Source organism: Lagopus muta, chromosome 6, assembly GCF_023343835.1.
Source record: "Lagopus muta isolate bLagMut1 chromosome 6, bLagMut1 primary, whole genome shotgun sequence".
NCBI lineage: Eukaryota > Metazoa > Chordata > Aves > Galliformes > Phasianidae > Lagopus > Lagopus muta.
Window position 1 is genome coordinate 55,080,911 of NC_064438.1, and position 17,809 is coordinate 55,098,719.

At 39.4% G+C, this 17,809-nt stretch overlaps 1 protein-coding gene across 4 annotated transcripts in view; it reads right to left on the reverse strand.

Moving 5' to 3' along the window:
* The window catches only part of ARID4A (AT-rich interaction domain 4A), a 43,541-nt gene that overhangs the window by 7,480 nt on the left and 18,252 nt on the right, over nucleotides 1-17,809 (reverse strand). For all 4 annotated transcript variants that reach the window (XM_048947280.1, XM_048947277.1, XM_048947281.1 and 1 more), the window contains exons 10-17: nucleotides 16,779-16,855; nucleotides 14,868-15,034; nucleotides 7,584-7,656; nucleotides 5,384-5,478; nucleotides 5,134-5,231; nucleotides 3,436-3,664; nucleotides 2,328-2,578; nucleotides 442-639 (exon numbers count right to left, since the gene is read on the reverse strand). In XM_048947280.1, coding sequence (XP_048803237.1) covers nucleotides 442-639; nucleotides 2,328-2,578; nucleotides 3,436-3,664; nucleotides 5,134-5,231; nucleotides 5,384-5,478; nucleotides 7,584-7,656; nucleotides 14,868-15,034; nucleotides 16,779-16,855 — 1,188 coding nt within the window. The remainder of the gene's footprint in view (nucleotides 1-441; nucleotides 640-2,327; nucleotides 2,579-3,435; nucleotides 3,665-5,133; nucleotides 5,232-5,383; nucleotides 5,479-7,583; nucleotides 7,657-14,867; nucleotides 15,035-16,778; nucleotides 16,856-17,809) is intronic.

Sequence of the window (17,809 nt, forward strand, 5' to 3'; positions counted from 1 at the left end):
TCCCTACATGTAACAGCCATTCTTGATAATCACAGGGAACACTGAATCCAAGAATAGATTCTGCTGCCAAAATCTCAGTGCCTGCGTATCTTCTAATTGAAGGCATCTTCCCTATTACCAGTGCTTCTTTAAACTCAAGCCTGACGCTGGTGACACCAGCTGGCACAATAAATTACATGGATACTTCTGTGAGGAGAGAGGATTACACAGTGTAAGCAGGATGGAAACTTGGAAACATACAAGTGCATTCTGAGATTTTAATACTACAGCAACATGCCATGAACAAAATTACTACCACTGAAAAATGGAACAATCAGATAACACTACCATGCTGACAATTCCATTCCAGCCAAGCCACTGATTATCTTTCTCTTTTTTTTCTTAACAAAATCTTTTGGAAGTAACCATCATTTTAGAAATCAAGACATGCTATCTCCTCACCTTACATTCCAACCATAGTAATGCACTAAATATAAAACCTCTCCATCATCAGTCTCAGTGCTTTTAATGCTGGCTTCATAAATTTTCTGTGTCTTTCCACGTCCATATTTTACTTTCACTTTGGTTCCAGTCAGGCAAGGTTCTGTATCCTCCTCATCCTCTTCACCTTCTGATTCTCCTTTGTTCTCAATCTCCTCCCTGCAATAAAATGTATTTTAAATACCCACTAATTAGTGACAAAGTTTTAACATTTAATTAGCACAGCCAAGCTGCTACCAAAGAAAGAAGACTGCAACAAAAATGCTCATTCTCTGCATCACGCCCTGCCTCCAAAGCCAGCCTGAACACAACTCTGCAGGCTGAGGACTTTAAAGAAAATTCAGATAACTCAGAAAGAGGAATCAATCAACGCAGTGTTTGGCTTCTAAGACAGGAAAAACTAACTTCAGTTTTTAAAATACAATTGCTTTTGACACACTACTGTAAAAAATAGTCTCTTCCTCCTATGCTGCTTAATAGCCTGAAGTTTATTAACAGCATATGGAAGTTTGAAGGACAGTGATCCCTGTTGCAGATATTAACACCATTCCAATGGAACAAATATTGACTACCACAGTTTTAACCAAGATCAGAAGTGTCTACACAGCTCTTCTGTCTATACCTACATATTGTTAGCAATATCCAACCTTGGAACACAATACCTAAACGTAGTTCCTACAATCATAACCTGTTGCTAGGGTGAACTTAGAGCGATGCTAAACCACAAGAATAGTCAGCAGTAGAGGAAATCCTGAAAGACTACAAGTTTACTTTGAATAAAATGTATTCACCAGGGACAGATGAACTATTCTGTTGTGGCAAACAGAATAAAAATGAAGATGATGAGCACCACCTGCATTACTCAAAATATCTTTGATGCCCTACTCACTTGACATGACTGCAACCTGCCACACACCCACTGCACCCCCTTTTTGCATACTATGGTCTGCTAAAATATTTCTCTCTGGGCTGCACAGTGAAGCTTTCTTTAAAATAACTGTGTGTTGCTCCCGCTCCTCAAACCTCCTTAGAGGAAAACATGAAATAACCCCACCAGGCTTAATTCAGTATCAGCTGCGTCCCACACAATTCAGCCACATGGACAAGAAAAACAAGGCAGGCAGGCCAGCTTAAACAACTCAGATAATGCCCTCAACCACTCTGGCAACAATGTGAGACACCTGGTGATAGCTTGCTTCTGATCAAGCCCACTTAACTTGCCAAACTTTGTTTCTGGACAGTATTTTCCCTTGGACAATCATTTCTTTTCTCTACTCTTTCCTCATCCATCCACTGTTCAGTCAGTCTGTCTTTGCCATTCTACAACTCTCCATCCAATAGTTTTCAATTTATCTTCAGGTTTCATTCAAACTCCTCTTCTCCTTTGCTTTCCTAGCTGAACTTCTGCCTACCAATGATACATTTAAGTAACCATGAAAATAAGCGAGCTGTGCGTTCACCAGTCATCACTAACAACAAAGAAGCTTTATGTTTTAACTGTTTATGTTTTATGCTTTAACTGCCCAGCTGCTCACCATCCATACAACAGCCTGTCTTACTTGTTGTCTACATAGGAGCGTGATTAAACAGATCTTGGCAGGACTTTCAAGAAGATGGAAGTGAAAAATATTGCCTGCCATCTACCAGAAAAAGGTAATTCCTTCAAATATAATCAACTCTGCAAGCCCAAAATAGCAGTTTCCTTTTCCTTTCCAGCTGAGCAAATGAGGTTTCTGATTTTCACACTTTAGAAACTAGTCGGACCTCCAAATTCTGTGGATGCACTTGCTTAACAAGTGCCCTGACACAGATACACTGCTAAGAAGGTGACACAAATTAATGCTTACCTCTCCCTCTGCCTCTCCTCATCTTCATCTGACTCTTTATCAGAGTCCTCCTGTTTTTTAATCTTTTTCTCTTTTTGCTTTGGCGTACTTTTCCTTCCTAGTAGAGTTTCATTTTCTTTCTTTTCTGCATTCTCGAGGGTTTCCTCTATATCTTTGTTTTCCTTGTTGTTGTCTTTTAATTTGTCTTGTGTTTTATCATCTTCACTCTCTTTTTTAGCAGGGGTTGTGTCACGGGCAAGCCGTCTTCGTCCCTACAACACAAATAAAACCTGGTTAAAATCTACTGTCACTTGTTCTCCTTATAGGCTCTCCAAATACACTACTCCTGTATGGAAGAAAGGCTGGAGATAACACCAGAAAGCAAAGCAGGATGCCTGCAAGGTCTGTTGTCCCTGACAACAACAGCAATGCTGTTTAAGTGCTCGTATTGGACTGAGACAAGACACCTTCCTTTTAGTGTCTCCACTCCCAACAGCTACCTGTTGATTTCACAGAAATCTGTCAGCATTACAAATACTGAATGTTTAAGAGGTATTTTCAGCAGTGGGACACCTGCTGTTTGGGACTTTCTCAGACTGATTCTTGGGGCTCTAGTACAGGTTTATCATTTTACTACTGAAGTATCTTTGACAGGGACATTGCACAGTGACTTGAACATTTAAGTATGTTATGAAGAGATACTGTGCTAAGAATCAACTCTTTCTGTGGTAAGAAATGGGTCTTCCTTTGATTCTTAAGGCTTCAGCACTCCCTTGATATGCCTGTTTCTTGACACTAAGCCTCACGTTCCACGTGCAAGTGGAAGTTCTCACCCACAACCAGGACTATCCTGCTGGTTCACACTGTTCTGATGACATACAGCTCTCAAACCATCCCTGAATAGAAACACAACTGACAACCAACACAGCCTTAGCAAATCGTATGGAAGGTTTAGAAAGTGAAGAAATAATCAAAATGTAATTAACAACTGAACACCAACTCTTCTTCACTGAATGCTGTCCTATAAGAATGCTAATTCCAATGTAAAGTTGCTGCACAAGGGAAAACTCATTATGTAAACTGTTCAATATACAAAGGGTTTAAGTAGAAATCAGTCTGAACTACTTACCCTTGGGGATCTTAGCTCTATTTCTTCTTTTTCGCTCTCGCTGCTGGAATAATTTTCTTCTGCTTCCTTTTTTGCTTCTGTTGGAGGCATTTTTTGCTCCTCTTTCACACTCTCCTCCATTGGTTCCTCGTGTTTCTGTACGTCTTCTACCACTTTTGGTTCATTGTGATGAATGGTCCTAAACTGAATGTTTGCAGAACGGCAGTACTCTTCAAAACCATAAAGATACCTGTATGAAACAAGCATGAGTTTCATTTACATTTCAGCTTTTCTTTTTGCTTATCTAAGTGCAAAAAAAACCTATTTTCCTGCTCATAGGGAAGAACAATAACTTCAGGGAAAAAAAAAATGAAAACAGAAGAGCAGTTTTTGAAATAAAACAACTCTGAATAAGAAGTCAAGCAGTGAAAAAGACAACTCAGCACGTACACACAGCTGCTTCCCACAAATTTAACTTCATCTCTCTTCAAGTAAGAGCTCATGACAGTGAAGCCTAAGAACATATACACAGTTTTGCAAACATGGAGTGACAGCAAAGATCAGCCTAGTATTAGAATATGGGCATATAAGCAAGTTACCACAAGGTAACAAATCGCCATGCATCAGCTTGCTCTCTGTTAACTGCCTGTGGACACGCTCTAATCCAGTTACAGGTGAGGGAAATGTGAAGCAGCAGCTCCCTCAAAGAATAAATATGCAAATCACAACACACTATCATGTGTCTGTACAACAATTATTCTCACATCAACAGCAACCTAGCAGATATTTACTTTTTTAATGATACATACTCTTCTCTGTAAAATACAGACCTTAAATATGTGCCCACTTCAAATGCCACTGAAGATAGTCTGAACATTTTCATCTTCATCAACATTAACATGAGTTGAGTCATTAGTCATTCATCCCTATTCAATCAGCCAAATTTCCTTAGGTTCGAGTCAAGAGAACCTCATTCTTCCCTTCTACTCAAAAAGCCCAATTGTTTCTTGTTCAAACTTTCAGGAGAATAAATAATAAAAATAATCTTTATTTAGAAAATGAGCCTGAAAAAAAATGTAAATCCTAAAAGGTTTCCATTTCAAAAGTCAGAACATGACTCAAAAGCAGGTGTTAGAATAAAGTTTCACACATTTTTATTACAGTAGTAGTTCTACTACACAACACTGTCATATCCACCATAGCAGTCTACATTATGTAATTCTGAAGCTATTAATTTACAGAATCCAAACAAAGATGACATTTAAACATGCAGTTTGATATCCTTCTCTATCAACATTTGTGAGGAAGTTAAAAAAAAAACTGATAAAAAAAAAATCTGCTCTCTGTAGGCAGTATCTAAGACTTGAACCGCATGCAACTGAGATTAATAACCATAAATTGCAAACCTGAATTTGCCCAAGTATTTTTTAATAACTTTTGTTGTTGTATGCTGAAATGGCATCATCGTATGCTGAAAATGAATGTTTCCTGATTAAAAAAAATGAGCACAACTCTAATGCAGCCCTGAGCACTCCTCCTTTCCTCCATCTATTCAATCCTTGGCAATGGAAAATGCTCAAAATTGCTAATTAACTGAAGAATGGCAACTACTGTTCCATTAAACTACCAAAAACTGCTTGAATGCTGTACATGCTATTAGCAGCAACAGCAACAACAAAAAAAAAAGCAATGTTTTCATCATTTCACAATAGAACTTACTTTCTGTAAGCAGTTTTTACATTGTAAGAAGCAGCCGAGTTCAAAATAGGAATGCCAAGGTCCATATAAATTTGCTTCCAAACAGCACCGCTCTCAATCTTTGGGGAGAGAAAAGACAAAAAGAAAGAGAAATGTAAGCTGTCATGTTTTGTTGAGCGAGAACATGAAGGAATGACACTTAACACACACACACAAGTCACAGCCTTTAAGAACGATGAGGCATTTAGTTTCGGGAACACCCGACACTTACATTGTCACACCCACCCTGCTGATATACCAGTCTAAACAGCTTGAAGAGATTAAGGTCCTTGTAGCCCAGAACTGGTGGTTTATTGATAGGAGTACCTAAATGAAACAAAAATAGGGATAAAAATCATCACAAAGAACAGCAAACTGCTTCCTCCATTCATTCAGCACACAGCTCATTACTAAGTCTTCTGCATTTTAACATTTCTATTTAATAGCTCCAAGATGTGTCACAAGTCAGTAGTTTCCCACCAACAATCAAGGCTTCACCCTCTTCTGAACACATCACAAATTTCTGGGTGGTTTATTAGCGTGCTGGCAGCAGCTGCCTGATAACTATGATTTGTGCTATAATCCCTATCCAATTGGCTGCATCCCACTGTTCCCCTTTGGAGGTGGGGGGCAGCAGAATTGCAGCAAGCTGTACAGAGTGCCTGATGAATGCTGGAATACGGCAACATGTGAAGAGCTTAACTCCAAGCACTGTGGTCTGAAAGAAATGAGATGGGGGCAGAAACGTTTCTTTTTGTAATGCAACACAGACAAACAATCAGAATGTGAAACAACACAAATTCCTAATAGGATGTGAATATTTGGGAAAAAGAAAGGATCTGAATCAGATGAGTGGCAATGATCTAAAGAACAATAATTAATTACAAAAGGAGAAACCAAAAGAGACTTCGGGCAAGTGGCTGTGTATGTACAGCATCCTTCCCAGCATGGAGGACTATCACCCCATTTTCCCCTGCTTTGTCATCTCCATTCATCTTCATGCAATAGTATTTAGAATCCTGAAAAGAACTCTGTAGGACGTTGGGAATAATGTCACGATTACATGAATGGAAACATTCATAGTCAGAGCACAGAATACAGAACAAATCTGGCAAGAATAGAAATACTGCTAAAAGGGCACAGGTTGAAAAACAAAAAAAAGGCAAAAAAAAAAAGGCAGGGAGAAAGATGCAGTCCTGAGAAGTCCTGAATATTGCTCAATCAACACGTTGGATTAAGGGACAATTCCTGCACTGGGTCTTCAAATTAAGTGCACAGACACCTTCCTGTTTCTCCTCTGCAAGTCACTGATGTCATCCCTCCTCTTGGTTCATAGAAGGTTTCTAAGAGTGCTTAAGGGAGTAGGGAAGGAAGCAAATAGAAGGGGGAGGACCCAGGCAACTGGGAAAGTGAAAAAATTTGGATTACTCCAGCAACATTTTTTTTTTTAATTATTAAGTTTTATTTTTCCCTAAAAACCTCTTACTTCTCCAAGGCAGGTTATCTGTAGAAACACTGGTTCTACACAGACAGGCTCAAAATGATGCTGGCACTCTGCCACAATACATGATCTGTTTCTAAGCCTGTGATAAGCACTGGCAATACTGAACAGACTTTCATAGTCATAGACATAGCAATGCAGCAATCTTTAACAAAAGGTAAGCTGGCTTTTTCAACGTATTTTCCACTATAAAATCCACTTTCTGTTTTTTTCCTTTAAAAGGAAATAAGGGAGAAATATTCTGACACCACCATATAGCATCAGTCTCATCACAACTGCAAATGTGAATGGTTTATGCAACAGTTCTCTGAAGGGAGCAGGATGTACCTGCTGACCACCTAAACGTTGCACAAGCCTTTCCAATGGATGTCTTACCTCAGGACATTAACTGTTCCAATTCATTACAGTCTCACCTAACTCTGATTCTAAAATCATTTTAAATATGCCATTTTCTTGTTCTAGCTACTGGACAAAGCAGAACATTCTTTCTTCAGGTGAGTATCACTGCTACATCTGTGCATGATTAAGGCAAGGGGCTGAAGATGGCACTTCTCTTATTATCTGCTGGTTGAATTTCATCATCCATGAACAGCCTCCTCAGGTTCCAGCCTAAGTCTAACAGCAGCAGAGCTCCCAGCCGTGGCTGTTACAAGAAAACAGCCAAGAGCTTATTTAACAGTGACTGTTAACACAAAAAAAAGGCTTTACAAAAGCAAAACAATAACATCTCAAGGAGGATTTAAGTTTCCTGTGTGCACTGTGCTTCAAAGAACTTGAAGCAGATCTGCCACTTGAAAATGCATGTTTTCCCCTGTCTAGGCTGTTATCCTTGTTCACTGATGTGAGAACATGCTCATAACAACATCCAGCACACATTCAAAAGCCAGCAGAAAAGTGGACTGAAGGTGAAAGAAAACTCATCTGGCATTACCTCTGTCTTCCATAAACTTATAGAGCTGTTGGAGGAAGTTGTCCCTCTCTTCAGGATCAAGCTCTTCCTCGGGCTGCGAAAGCAAATGCGGTCACAATGAAAACAAGGTATGCAAAGTAACACTTGATTTGTACAGAAGCATAACAGCAAAAAGTAAACCCCAACCACTTTCTGCTTGGCCCCACACCCTTAACATGGTGACACGTGCAGAAGACAAACTTTCCCCGGTGGGTGACAGTGGGTACCTCAAGAGGAGAAAAAGAAAATGAAGAACAGCATTCAGTGTGATCCTCAAAATGAAAGTATTATTTAGTGTCTCATTCTAATACAAAAGAGGTCTGTTATTTACAGCACCGAAGCAGTTCACAGGAACACAGTATTGTTTGCTTACTAGCCTTCCTCACCCAAACTACAGCTAAGGCTGGTAAATGCTTTCTCCAACTCTTCCTATTTTTGATGCTCAAGACGAATTCCTTTTGTGATTAAGCACTGATGCTTGCCTTCAGCTCACATTTGGAAACGCTTTTATGGACACTTCCACCATTCCCTAAACACATATTTTCCATACTTTTCTATTTAAGTTCCTTCATCTTATCTTTAAAACTTCAATTCTTAAAAAGACAAACACTTACTAAACATTATGGTAAGCAGTCCACATTGTATAACAACGCTTTTCTTCTTTTAACCATGAAAACAAATTAAATCTGGGGGAGGGCTGGAGGAAAGGCAAGAGAAAAAAATCCACTTTCTACATATCTATATAAACTTCACAGAATTCTGAGATTCTAGCAGAGCCCAACAAAATCTCCCTGCAATGCCTTATGCATGCCACATTCTTCCTGCCAGCCTGGCAATCACAGGACTGCTGGAAAGGCAGTTTGTACAAGGAAGACTGCAAGTGTCTCGAGAGAAAGACGTAGAGCACGTGTCAAAAACCTTACATTACTCTATTAAAAATAACAGAAAAGTCACACACAGCTCCAGAAGGAAAGCAGAATTGTAATTTCAACTTCAGCCTCCTCTGTGTTCTACAAACTCAAAGCTCCAAGGCAGGAAGAGAGGCAGTGAAATGTAAATGTGCGTGCTACTGCCTTGTTAACCAGAAAGCAATCTGCCAAGCATCAGTATGAATTTCAGCTCTGTCTGCATCAGTGAATTCTATGCTTCAAAGCCCAACAGGGATCACCTACAGTCAGACAGAGATGGTATCTGTTTCGTATTTTCCCATTTTTTCTTTGGAAATAATTGGGGGAAATTAAATGAGAAATTACATTTCCTCATGTTGCATATTATAGGGATTATATAAAGAGGAACAGTTATCTATAGAATTACATCCTTTCAGGTTAGCAAATGAATTATTGCTATAGAAACCACAGCTCCTTTTCCCTTTCTTGACAAGCTGCATCACGAACTCCACGATCGAGAAATTTCTAACACCTACTGTAATGTTTACTGAGTGGAGGCAATAGGACTCTCACTATACCAACCAAATCCATCTGAACAACACTAAGCATTCAGGAATATTTCTGAAGAGCTGCACTCCAACCATTTCTTTTACAGAGGCTGAATGCCAAACCAGAACTGTAGGTCAGAACAGCAGAATGTAGGTTAGAAATAGCACTCTTGCAGACAGAAGGTTAACTGTTTCACTGACGTGCAGCATTTTCACCTGAAGAAGAACAAAAAGGAAAGATGAAAGCTTTTACACGGTTACAGAATGGGGACAGGAAACCTGACTGCAGTATGTGAGATCTTGAGTTCCATACTCACTTCTCCCTGCAGACTGTGTGTGAGCCAGGCTGGCACTCAACAGGGACAGTCTGTGTCATGCCTGGCACCCACACCAGGGAAGGCCCAACTCCTTCTGAGAAGTGACCTCAATATGACACATGAAATGCTGATGCCACAACCTGCCATCACCATCAGAGAGTGAATGGAGAGCTACAGTTCCTAGAATATCCCTCCAGCCAGCAATGAGGCAACACTGATACCTTCTGAAAGCTCACCTCTATATCCAGACACACATGCCCATTTGCTAGATTGGGAATAAATAAGTTTATAGAGGGAATTCTTCAAAATTAGCTTTCTTAAGGACAGTTCTGTCTCTCCATTTCATTTTCCTTACAGAGACAGTGCAAAAAAGAGACAGTACCAAAGGCAAGTTCAAATGAGAAGCAAAACAACATCAGATTTGTTAGGGCCAGGAGTTCAAAATCAAGACCTTTCTTCTTGTCCATCCAATATCCAGAAGTAGATGCAACGTGACAAAATGTGTTTTGTTTCAGGCCACCTAATTTCATTTTCTAAATAAATAAATAAAGCTCCAGAACGCCTTTTTTGCCTTATCACCAAAAAGCCAAATTTGGGGGTGTTTGAGAGTTTGTTCGTCCTTTCTAATGAGCAGGTCACATCATTCAAAGAATATGATAAACACTGAAAACTGAAAGCAGCAATGAGCATAGGACTTCTGTATCATGTGTCTCCCAGTTCCATTTCATATTACCTTTCGAATAATGCTAACAGTACTCTCATGTATTTTGTACAAATTACTTGGCGGTCGTTACTCTCAAAAATAAGCAGAACACAAACCTTGTGAACTTGCAGAAATCTCCTAATTGATTTTGCTTCATTTGCCTTCCAGCCCCTTTATGGACCATGAGTTCAGCCCCTTAGTGTGATTTTCACAAAGAACACAGCTCAGTTACCCTGACCCATCATTTACTCTACAGAACAACACCGAAGCTTCTGCAGATGTTAACCTGAACAGCTGAGTGGGAGCACAGAGGAAGAATGCTTACAGGCATGCACATCATACACTCACTCAACACCAAGCCAAGGTACCAGCAGCAGATCTTCATGTCATTAACAGATTAACAACACAGTTAACTCCTACATGAAAGAAATGCAAGCTAAGAAGAGGAGCAGTGTGTACAGGACGCAGAGTTCAGAAGAGTGCGCACTCAGGACAAGTTGTCAGCATTAATGTAAATCTGTTTTCATCATTTTAATGTTTGTTTCTTGATGCTGAATTTGAATTAAGGGAATGAAAAGAATTAAACCTACTGCAACAGGTTAGCAACTCTGCAATACATGAAGATGAGAAGCCTTAAAAAGTTCATCACTACCAGGAAGAAGCATGAGTCCAACCATCCCTATACACGGGCTGGGGCAGAAACGGACGATTCAGGTAACATTTTGTTTGCTCTTTCAAAGTCACTGGCACAGGTTGCCCAAGGAGGCTGTGGATGCCCCATCCCTGCAGGCATTCAAGGCCAGGCTGGATGTGGCTCTGGGCAGCCTGGGCTGCTGGTTGGTGACCTGCACACAGGAGGGGGTTGGAACTGGATGAGCACTGTGCTCCTTTTCAGCCCAGGTCATTCTGTGATTCTGAGAGAAAAGACCACATGAGAATCAGGAACTACTCTGAAGCAATATGGAAGTATTTTAATTTTAACTACTTGTTTTGTTTTTATTTCTGGCCATGTTTTGTATGTTTGATTAAGGGGAGGAAATTAAAAGTGGAAGAATAACGGGTCAGGTTGGGGTCTTCCAAAGATGATACTGAAGCCAACTCTACAGGTAGGGCAGAAATCCTTTTAAACTCACAAAATTCTAACTAAAAGCAAATTCCTCACCCTTACTGAGGTCTTACGTTAATGTACCCATTAACAACACATACTGAAAATACACTTCAAAAGACTGCATGTTGAAATCTTGATTCCTTTGGAGTCAGAAAGGTCTACAGGGAGACCGAAAGGAACAAACATTGCCACAAGCTCCCCCATAAAACAGCAGGTATTTGGTTATTTCATCCTGAGAAGCAGCAAACAGAGATGATTTCTCCCCTTGCAGAACAACTGAATTACAAATACACCAGTATACATAAGAAGATTTTTAACAAAAATTAGGTAGCACAAGAAAAGCTTCCATCTCGATGGAGATATTGGACTTCAGATTCTATTCTCTTTCCTTGTATCTGCAGTGCATCCTTTGACTGCCAAACATACCCTTAAATCACAACCACCTCATTAGGCCAGGTTGAAAACTAGCGAAAAACCAAGAGAAATATCCAGATTCTTACCTGGAGTCAAACCAAGAGTGTTGGCTTTTATTTTTATTTTATTTTATTTTAATTTCATTTTATAACAAAATTCTTTTCTACAATACCTCCTAATTTTTCTCACCTTTTGTGACACAAGCAACATCTGTTCTGTTATTCAAACCTCACGGTGTGAATCAGAAGTAATCCCAAGTTGTATTACACATTGCAAGCATTGCCAAAAATCCAACCAGGTGAACATGCTGAGCAACTCAATCCAATGCAATCCTTGCTAAAGTCAATGGCAAACAATTTCCACCTTTTCTTCCTTTAGAATCAACTCAGGACCACACAAGTCAGTTAGCAGCAGTGAGGATTAGCATCTCACCACCACCGTACTGCTCCCATTCCTCAGAGTATGAAAAACATCACAGAACAACCACGAAAATCCTGAAAACAGTAATTCTAATTGCACTATAAATACCTGATGAAAGGTGGCATAATTAGCAAGACAGCCTGTGTCAAAACAAAGTTACAGATTTTAATCCAGCTGCTGGATAAATAGTAGGGTCTATCATCACTAGCTGCAGCAGATCTCTGCTCCATTACCATTAGAAAAGATCCTACTTCAGAAAAACAGGATCCCTTCCACCCTCAGAATCAGACTCTTCTGACTGACTCGATACTTTCATTACATATTAAGTAGGTCTGAGGCCATTTGATTGATTTAAGGAAGGCCTATCACAGCAGGTCAGCAGCAGGCCAAGCCGTGACAGCAAAGCTACTCTGCGTTTCAGACGATGGGACTGAGGGGCGTGGAGGAAAAACGATCATTCTGTAAACCTCTGTCCCATATCCAGCAACGTAACAACATGCAGACCCACAAAAAATAGGTCCAATGAAGCTATTCTGGCAGAGAATGGGCAGAAGCTATTTGGACCTTGATTATTAAATGAGAAAGTCTACAAAATATACATGCAAAATCTGAGCAATTCAACATTTGCAGTGAAATAATGGCAAGGGCAGCATCATTCATTCATCAGTTCTCTGCAACTGGTATTACTGGCCTTTAAGGAAAAAGAAAAAAGAAGAAATGATGACAAATTCTTTAAATGCTCTCTTACTGCAGCAGCTAGCTTGGCCCACAATTGAAACAAATCATATATTCTAACAGTTGAATCAGAAATTGGATTTCATGGGCTAAAATGACAATTCTGCTCTGAGAATCAGAAGAGATTACTACCTCTCCTCTGCTACACAGCTTCAGCAAGAAAATGCTCACCTTATTTTTAAATCCCTACTTGTCACCTGGAATTAATGGATTCCACAGCTTTCCATACCAACACATCTGCTTGTCTGTAATCTTTCATTTCACTTCTTTATATTTGGATTATTCCTTAAAAACAGCCCTATTTCTTTTATAGGAATGCTTTTTTTTTTCTCCTTTTTTTTTTTTTTAAACCACCAAGCTCTCCCTCCCCCTTCTTTGTTTAAAACACACAGCACTTTTCTGCAAAAGCCACAAAAAATGCCATTAGAAAGGGATACAAGAAAACAAGTCGATCAATTCTTAATTTTCAGTGCTGATATTCAGCAAATTCAGGCAACATTAATGCAAACAGACTAATACAGACTGCAACAGTTCACACCCTGCAAAAATGTGGCCTATTCACTGCAAACAGAGGAAAAACCCCAAAGGATTTTATATTCCACACACATTTGGCCTTACGTTTAATCTAATCAGATCATTATTTCCATATAGACATCCACTTCGTTTTCCGGAACAGCAATTAAGCCATAAAATTAACACCTAAAAATAGCTTCTTATTGTCCTTTCTATGTGAAAAGCTCCAGCCTGGTTGCATGCTCCACCAGACAGTTCACAGATCAGAAATCTACAAATCTACCTCCAAATCCACATTCTCAACAAAGCACGCTAACATTACAGATGAAAACACAGAATCCTTACCTACGAGCTGCATTCTTTCAAATGTTAAATGGTTTTATTTCCTTTCTGCCTATCGTGCCCAATGCCTGGACATATTTCAGCCTGACTTCCAAATATTTGTTTTTCTTTCTCTCTCTCTCTTTCTCTCTCTCTCTCACCGCACGGCATCCGCAGTTATACAGCATTACTTACATTCTCTTCCACATTAAAATAAATAAATAAATTAAAAATAAAAATAAAAAAAAAAATATATAAAAATCAGACATTACATGAAAGGCAAAGAAAGAGACAGCCCATTTCAAAGCATCTGGCAAGCCTCCCCTGGCAGGCTGCCAAGCCTCTGCTAAATCTTCCTCTCTTTTGGAGCATGCTCACTCCACGCCAACAGAATGTTGCTGTGGCAACACCGTAGGCAGCCTCCAAGTATGAACAGCCATTCTGTTTTCGCTGTGACAAAACCACACGCTGCAGGGGAAGTGAAAGGGAAACGATATTTGACCTTCCTCAGGAGAGGGACTTCACTGGATTTTTCTGTATAAAGAATCAAACGTCGCCAAGCATATCGTGAAAACGGCCAGAAACAAAGGAAAAACAAACAAATCCCACCAGCGATCCCCTCCTCCAACTTTGTTACTAATTTAGCATCAACATTAGAAACAGGTAGCAGGTATAAAAGGAACCAGGAGAAACACGTTTTTGATGACAAGAAACTGGTTGCGGAAAATCACTTAAAATAATGCTGAAATTTTGCTGTAAATCTCCACTGAGAATTAAACTCCCTCCACTTGGTACCATCCCCAACCTGTACTATTAGAGATCAGAAAAAAGCTAATGTTGTGACTCACATATAAAGGTAAGTACTGCACTGCTTTTGGTGTCTTAGGCAGCAAAGAGCTCTAACAGGCACTGTGCATTAGCTCCTGCTTTGTCGGCCCTGCAATTTTGCTTTTGTAGTTTAATCTGTCTTCTCATCAAACTATGATTTTCAGAAACAAGATACTTTCTTACATGAACTACATAGGAAGTTCAAAAGAAAAATACAAAGCTATTTTTATAGAGTGTTGGATCACAAATGTTTGCTTCAGCATCCATTTGCCCGTTTCTCTTTCACCCAGATTCTTTCCATCACTCTTTTCTGCCTTTTATTCTTTGTTTCTGACTAGGAGCAAAGGGAGGATGCACAGCTCTGAAAACACACTGAAGTTAAGACAGAGCAGAGCTTTATGAAGTGGAATACCTTTAGACATGCATGTTATTCTACTATCTGTGAAGAGTAACTGAAATTGCCCAGACTTACCAGCACTTCTTCATTTTTCTCTTCTCTTTTTATTTCCTCTTCATCAGTTTCTGCAGCAGCTCCATCTTCTTCATCACTGCTAGAGGATTCCATAATTTCACTTATGTCCATCTTCCAGTTCCGAGGAACCACCTTTGTGCTGAGAAACGTGCTTGCTTCCTGAAGCCCTACAGAAGAAAGGGCCCTATGTTTACCTCATCCCAAGTATTTATAATCAGAAAGCATTTTTTAATTTCCTTTTCATACTCTTGTAAATTAACAAAGCAAACTTAAACCAAAAATGATAGTAAGTGATGGAGTAGCTTTAAATGCTCAGTCTACATAGTACATGCTTAAAGACAGATTTTAAAGATCAAGTATCAGAACTTCAAGGAGCTTAGATTTGAGAGCATCCATCTGTGTTTTTCAGCCAGAGGGTGGTGAGGCACTGGCACAGGTTGCCCAAGGAGGCTGTGGATGCCCCATCCCTGCAGGCATTCAAGGCCAGGCTGGATGTGGCTCTGGGCAGCCTGGGCTGCTGGTTGGTGACCTGCACACAGCAGGGGGTTGGAGCTGGATGAGCACTGTGCTCCTTTGCAACCCAGGCCATTCTATGACTCTGTGGTATTTCCTAGACACATCCTCATGAGCACTACTAAGACTCGCATCTATTAATTTACACAGTATCAAAGACCTTTACTTATCCACATTTTCCACATAACTGCAAAGCTGTTTTGTTTCTGTATGAAAGTGGCAAATACTGCAGTAAAACCAATTAAAAACAAACAAAAGCCCCAAACCATCACAGTTAAGATACCATGGATTTCTTTGCTCTTTTAAAAGATCTTCATGCCTTAAAGTTTAGATTGCAAAAACAAACAAACAAAACCCACACCAACATTTTGTTAAAGAAAGAAACAAGGAGATTCTGTCCCATTCATGTCTGGAACATCAGAGAACCATTCTGATGAATAAGGGAGTGATGGTATGGGGAGAAGTCATGCTTGTATAGCAGGAATACCTCAAATTCCTTTTCTTCAACAAGAAGGAATCAGAAGATTACCCAAAAGAGGGACATACTGCAATGAACCATTCAAAGCTTTGCTAGAGATGAAAAAGCACCAGCACCTAATAACTGCTGGTAGAGTTCCTGTATTCTGAAATAATTAATAAGAAGAAAGCACATGGGAAATCTTAAATCAAACCACCTCAAGCTGTCTTACTTGAATTACGTAAAGAAGCTGCTCCACATCTTTACTCAAAACAAAGGAACTCTTGCTGGTGGTTTTTCTCATTTGTGTATTTGTTTTTTAAATAAACGTTGGAACCTTTCCCCTTCAAAAATGATATGTTTTGACTGGGATGGACAGCACTAAAAGTTTAAGATTTACATTAAGGTGAGAAACTGGCCTTCACAAGCTCAGGAAAAACACGAATACTGCAGTCACATCATCCATCCATTCAGAAAATCACCCTCTGTAATTACGCTCTTCAATCAAACGTTAATTTCAGGCTATTGACATAAGCTATTCTATTAAAGGTTGCACTTCCATGTCTGGGTACTTTTCATTTAAAGACAAAAAGTGTTCCAACTATAGTGTAAAACACTGGTTCCAGGAGAGGTAACTCTATATTGTTCAATGACATTTCAAACACTGTACCTTCAAAATCACCTTTTTAATTTGCATAAATTTGGAGTGGAATGAAAGAAGGAAACAAAACCAAATAAGCAACACTTCTATTAGTTGCTATGTTATTAATTAGGCAGTATTATCCAAAGCTTTTCAAATTTATCACATTTAAAGCTGCCTGCAGAACAGATGACCAGGAGCATTCACTTCAAACCAACACGCAGTTGTTACTCTGCAAAAGTTAACATTACTGCTGGCTAAGTCTACGTTTTTAAAACACCCAGAATTTACTCAAATTTACCTTTTTTAGGCGAGGACTCCGATTTTGGTAAGTTTAGAGCATCTACTTCTTTTATGTCTTTTCTTGCTACTGAGTAACTGGAAAAAAGAAGAAAGTTCTGTTACTTTTATAACACAGTGAAACAAGTATTTGACCCATACAAATAGAGACTTCTAAAAACTCTAGTATTTCTTACTCAGTTTCAAGCTCCTTTCCTACAAGTAAATGTAAGGCAATTGTTACTGTGGTCCCTTGTACAAGATTTAGAACCAGAATAAGTTCCCAATATTCACGTCTGAAATTCAGACAATGAAGGAATCCTTATAATAAAGAAAAATGTGTAAAGTTTCTGCATGGCAAACATTCAGCCTGCACACATTTGCAAAGTTGAAATACTCTAAAAAGGCTGAAAACATTTTCTAAATCCAAAAGACGCCATCAATAGCTGCTACCCAGAACAGCAATGAGTTAAAAGGAAACGAGCATTCTATTTCCAAAACACATTTCCACTAGCACAGAACAAGGCAAACTCACACATCTGCATTGATACACTGCTGCCAAACTGTCCTCATAGCAAAATATATGGAAATTGCTCTGTTCTAAAGTTATAAAAACTACTCAGTTACTGAATTACTATAATATAAATGCTAACCAACCTGCAAGGAAAGCCTTACAAGTGAGTTATTACAATAAGTTTGTTTTCCTTCTTTCGCTATATTCAGAAAAAGTGGAGTAAAGCCTCAGGAATTGGAGGCTGCCATTTTCTGAAGTTAAAGCCATAATACTATGGGGAAAAAAAGAGTAGAACAGAACCAGGCTGCATGTTTTTCCAACAACACTGTACCCTCAGCATTCAGAGCCAAATTAATCTAGGAGGCTGACGATGTGTCTGCATTCAGAAGCAAAACTGAATGCCTTCTGCTACCTGAAATGTGTTTCAGTGACCAAATCCTCGTCCCTGAGTCAACACTGTGGCTACTAGAAATCACAACAGTGAGGAAGAAGAGTGCCAGGTTGCCTTCACCAAGGATGTTTCTGGTTACACTATGCTG